Below are 6,000 nucleotides of genomic sequence, written 5' to 3'. Positions count from 1 at the left end.
TTAAGAGGAGTTGTGCACTTGTAATAGCAGTTGTGAATACATTATTATAAAGCCTACAGTCTACTAAAGTGTTTCATTAATACAAGCCATTGCAATATAGATTTTTGGATTTTTATTCTATAGTATCAAGATCGCTTGCGTCGCAGTATCAGTGTTGCTATATGAGCGACGGTGGCGCCCTCATTTATTTTCATCTCTTTTGTGTCGCACTTGTATATGTATATTGTATAGATTAAAAATACCTTTTTTATTATGTTAGGCAACATTTATTTAAACTAGTCATCAGTCAAAATTGAAATGAAATGGTCAGCCATTTTGGATTTAGTGTAGTGCCAGTTGGGGGGGCGGTGACATATTTTCTTGTCGTCGTCCTGTAATTTCATAATTTTAATATAAAAAGATAACTAGTGATTCTCAGTGTAGAATAAGTAGTTTATGTCAGGACTGAGCGTCATGATGGCGGGACAGACAATAAACGATAGGCTCCTTGCCGCTCGCCATAGTATTGCGGGGCAGGGATTAGCCAAATCTGTATGTAAAGCCACAACCGAAGAAATGATTGCACCGAAAAAGAAACATTTAGATTGTAAGTATTGTGTACCTTAAAATCTTATCGGAAACGTATACAAAGGAATATCAGAATTTTGTTCATGACACTAGCGAGTGCCGACGTTTCGTTGTTGGTCGATAAGTTTTAGATTAGACCGTACTTTGCTACGACCGATCTGAGAACGTTATTGTTGAATTATATAAAAATGAAACAGTCTATCTACTAGGTATAGGAATTTATATAACACAACACAACGATCCATCGCTAGGAAAAAAAACATTTCCTATGTTATGTCATGTTAAGTATTTAGATTTAAAGCATATCGTAATAAATCTATTAAATACATGTTCACACATATTATTGTTAAGATCCTTAATTTGTGATAGATCTAATCACACTCTAAAAATTAATTACACAAGGGAAGGTAGGTGAAAATATTTTATACATTCTAAAAAGTACACAGTACCCATGTAAAATTATAAGTACAAAAAATATTGATGGCCATTTATTAAGACTGATATTTAAATTATCTTGATGTTTCTTATTTTTCCACTCTATCCACAATGAGAAATTTAAGTTAAGGATATTGAACATTATTTTTTTTATAAAAACCAGGGTAACCTAACTTTAAGACCTAGTGAAATTTATATTTAAAATAAATTAAGGCCTACAAGATACACACATAGTGCCTTTTCACTACTAAAAGTCTCCTAGGTTGGAGTTGGACTAAAGCAAAGGGGGCGCAGGACTTAGAAAATTTTTGATGGAGTTAGTGTCATTATAACACTTATTTATTATTGTTTTATCGTAAAGATTACGCTAATATAAGCATGTTTTATAGGAACAACTTTTCTCTAAAATCAAAAATGGCTGAGATATTTGCCCTCATTAGGTTAGGTTTCTTAAAAAAAAAACTACACAGAAATAGGAGCCCCGCTTCGCGGGGCTCCGTCGACGCGCAAAAAAAAAATTTTCACTTTGGTTCAAAAATTTTCTAAGTCCTTACTTTGCGCCCCCTTTGCTTTAGGCGGACCGTCTCCTAAAAAAAAATTGCATATGTCTTAAAGGTATACTTGATCTAAACATAAATGTTAAGAAGGAAATAAAGATTAAGTAAACTTTTAACCCATAGAGCCCTGAACGGCCCGATCGGTCCACGACACAAGAGATTTTCTATTGTGTAATAGGTATTCCTGTTTATAATAATTTAGTCATTTTGGACAACTATGTACCTATGTATAGTAATGTCTTTAAAACTCCCACTAGAAAAATATCCTTATTATAGCTAGTAGCATATCTAATAGGCATTTGAATATATTTATATCTAATAGAAATTAATCAGATTATTGGTTATTCTTGGCATGCTATAAAAATTTCATAAAATTATATTAAATATAATATACTGAGACAGCATATTATCAAATTTCAACGCTTTGGACATCTGTAAAATGTCCAAGCATGAATCCATTCAAAGTATTGAATCCTTTTACATTATAGTTATGGAAAATAATGAACATACAATATGCAGGTTTTAAAAAAAATATATATCAACTGTAGAACACCTGTTTCTAATAGAAATAATATAAAGATCATGTATATGGTCTTACAATAATTATTTATTTATTGAGTTCTATAAAATATTGCATATATATGTCCTATTAATTTGCTGTTGTGCAATAGAGCTTTATGATTATGTTGTATTTTACATTGAAGTGAGTCAAATATAAAAATAAATACTATTGATATTATAATGTTTACTAAAATTTAAAGGATTTCTTTAGTATTATTATGAATTTCTTAATTATTTTCTCTTCTATACTAATCTATACTAATATTATAAAGCTGAAGAGTTTGTTTGTTTGTTGGTTTGTTTGTTTGAACGCGCTAATCTCGGGAACTACTGGTCCGATTTGAAAAATTCTTTCGGTGTTAGATAGCTCATTTATCGAGGAAGGCTATATACCATCACGCTACGACCAACAGGAGAGGAGCCACGGGGGTGAAACCACGCGGAGCGGCTAGTTATTATATAGTGCTGAAGAGTATTTAGTTACAATATAACAATATATTATTATATAACTATTATGAGCTATGATTATATTATGTCTGTGTTAAGTGTGTTGTAAATGCCTTGACTGATTTGAATAAAGGCTAACATTAGCCTAGTAATTTAGACCCTAGTTGATTCCAGCCAAAACCAGGCTCAGTCTGATATTAAGAGTATTAAGTATACCAATAAACAAATTTAGTGTATCAGGGACAATTACAGTTAAAATTACATTTTAAAAGCCATGTGTTACATTGTATCTGTTTGTTAGTGATTGTAGTGAAATATGATAAACGGACAGACAGCCTCACTTCCTGTGTTATCTTTGTTGGTGATATTATAATCACTTTGAGTGGAATTAAAAAATTAACAACAGAACGGTCAAATGTCCAGATTGATATTATGAATTTAAATGTGTAATGCTATTTCAACTTTTTAATAATTATTACTGTAAATGCTGTTTCTTATTAGTTATTATTGATTTGCACTGCTTATAAAACCTTATATAGAAATATTTACTGTATTATGCCATATTTCTTCACTTTTATTACATGTAGGTATATTATGTAAACATCAAGATGTAAATCACTTGTTTTCAACTCCATTTGAGATTTTTTTACGAAATTCTATAGCTATCGTTCATTCATTAAAAAAATCGGTCAAGTGCGAGTCGGACTTGCAGCTTGCGCGTTATAAATAACTAGCTATACTCTGCAGAGGATAGTATAGATATTTTATTAGGTTAAATTAGAATTATGATAAAATAATTTTATCATCTGTGGGAGGAAATTGTACTCCCCCATTGCGTAGGTAGATGCACTTATTTAAGTACCGATTGAAGACTGACCTTTGCAAGGGGTTGCCCCCTGTTGAATGAGTGATTCATTTTTGTGATAAAATTATATCAAACAGATTATAATATTTTCTAACTAGTAATAAAACAAATTGTTCTACGAATGAACGCGTGTTTACGAACTCTAACAAAGATGAATTATTTTGAATGCTTATTCGTTCTAAGCCAATAATAGGCGACTCTGAAATTAGTTTTAAGTTATAAAGCATCCCTTAGAAATATATAACAATGAAATTATGAAATAGTGCCAAAGCTGAAAGGAAATTAAGTGCAATACAGAAATAGCATTAAAGGATAGAAAAAGCCATGGATTTTTTTAGAATCTGGTGATGGAGAGATGCAATAAACGTCGAGTGTGCGTGACTAGGAATGTTCAATTCCCTGTTAAAAATAAAGCATTATTCTGTAACCCCCGGTGGGTAAAACGTATCACGTAATAACGCAATCACGTAAAACTATCGGTCCTGCGCCTTATTTTTATCCGGCTTTGTCGAATTTTCTTCTGAAGTATTTTCCTGTTAACTCAGAATTAAGATATAGAAAGTAAAATGATTTCATATACTACACTGCTTGTTCACAACGTGTGTAATTGACAACAAGCAGTACTTGTCTTTGTTAAGGCCGAAAAGCAGACAAGAGGACATTATTATCTCGGAAAGAGGTTATTTACCGGCGAACAACGCCCACTAAAAGAATCGTATTCTAGTATCGAAATGGAGTCATATTCGGGGCAATATCGTTACATTGACCAATGATAATTGTGTACGTATTACGTACTGGGTCAAGAGCGTTCAGCTATTAATGATTTAGTTACCTCTCCGACCTCTTGTCCGACCTTCGCTGGGTTTCAATTAACTGTCGCTGTTTTTGAATTTGATTTGCGATATTGGTGAAATTTGCTTATTTGCGCAAATTGGACAAGGATACATGAGGTGCTAGATGGTGCAAATGTTACATTCCTGGATCTCGTATTGAAATAATATCTTGTGGTTTCTAATAAAACACACGATCAATGTTCCTAATGTAGATAGTTCCTAGCATTTCTAGTCGTACTACAACAACGTCTAATGAATATATTTAAATAAATAAATAAAATGTTTATTAAATAAGCACTCTTGAAACATAACACCGTGCTCATTTCGGACTTTTATTTTATTAATATGTATGTATGGGATTGATAAAATAGATAACGTAGATTAACTAATGTAGTATGTACATATAACCTTCGTCAAACATTGATGAAACAAAACTTGTTTTCAATATTCGCAAAACAAGTATTTACTTTTAATAGTCTGAATTATCAGCGCATCGGGAATGTCAATAATATGATTACAAAAAGCCGATGTGCAGGTATTAACTTTGCTGGTTCTGTTTTTGTAATTAATAATTATAAATATATTGTGTTTACGGTGTTGAGCTGAAGAAACTTTTGTTGGTCGTCCTTGATGATAATTACGGCTTTTACATTGGCTATATTATGTGCCCATATCATGTTATTTGGCTTTATGTGATTTATGTAAAAGTGTTACTAAACAAGCCCAATGGAATCATGAATAAATTTTCTTATACCCGTTTCAGTATATCTAGTTTATTAGGTAAATACATCCTGTCACCTAGTTCATGTTTCTTGTTGATAAGGTTTGTATCTATGTATATGAATTTTATAATTGTCTTAATAGTTTTGGAGATCATCTCTGACAAACAGACGTAAACAAATATCTTCTATTTACGGTATTAATTTAAAAGATTAAACATTGTAATCGTGCAATCAGACATCGCTTCAAGGTCCATGTAACTGACCTAATAAGATTTTTGCTTTACAATTTAGCACGAAGAAGCATATGAAATTATTTTATTTTATTTTATTTATTATGTTGTTTGTCATATTATATTATTTGATATGAAACAAAAACATGAACTAAGCGTTTTTATATAAAACTAGACTAACTAAAAATTCGCTTATTAACTGCGTGATGAGGTTAGAATTAATTAACATAATTATTAGTTATCAAACAGATGCTATTGTGTTGTATATTATTTTAAGTTTTTCTACTTTAGTTAGTTATTACACTCTGTTTATATAATAAGTAGTTCAATTTAACATATGACCCCGTTTATTTTCGATCTATTATACAATTTCAATGATTTACCAGGCCTCTTTTGATCTTAAGTTATTGCACACAATGTTGTAAGTGGATAGGTAATATTAAATTGTAATTATCTAATAGAGATATGATATCTTTTCGAATATACTTCTAGTTAATTCTAACTATTGTTATCCATAGCATACATACAACGGAAAGAGAGGGAAAAATAGGCGGAAAAAGCTAGGTGCCTTCTCAATAAGTAAGCTTCAAATTACGGTCAAGTGTTTAATAAGGTTAAATTTAGTCCCAATCAGGTGTTAGCAATCTATTTTATCACTATATTTATTTGTCCTGCAGCTACACAAACATATGAGGGTATCTCTATATTTACGTTATGGTACAATCGGTATTGACTAACACAAAACTTCTAATCCTACTACACAAATCTATGAGGATATAGAGA

The 6,000-nt window shown here is 31.2% G+C and overlaps 1 protein-coding gene across 5 annotated transcripts in view; it reads left to right on the top strand.

The window, feature by feature from the left end:
• Nucleotides 1-308: 308 nt before the first annotated feature.
• LOC149899832 (phosphatidylinositol-binding clathrin assembly protein LAP-like) overlaps nt 309-6,000 on the top strand; it is a 38,842-nt gene continuing 33,150 nt past the window's right edge. For 2 of the 5 annotated variants that reach the window (XM_090113875.1, XM_090113873.1), the window contains exon 1: nt 311-586. In XM_090113875.1, the coding sequence (XP_089970001.1) occupies nt 436-586 (151 nt within the window). In that variant the 5' untranslated portion in view covers nt 311-435. Of the gene's footprint in view, nt 587-6,000 lie in introns of all 5 variants that reach the window. The other 3 variants (XM_090113874.1, XM_090113876.1, XM_090113878.1) reach the window with 2 other exon arrangements.

This window comes from Colias eurytheme, chromosome 20 (assembly GCF_061535395.1).
Source record: "Colias eurytheme isolate Ceu_HAF_F1 chromosome 20, ilColEury1 Martin Lab GWU primary, whole genome shotgun sequence".
NCBI classification, from domain to species: Eukaryota; Metazoa; Arthropoda; class Insecta; order Lepidoptera; family Pieridae; genus Colias; species Colias eurytheme.
Note: the sequence above shows the minus strand (reverse complement) of the source record. Positions and strands in the feature narration are given on the sequence as shown.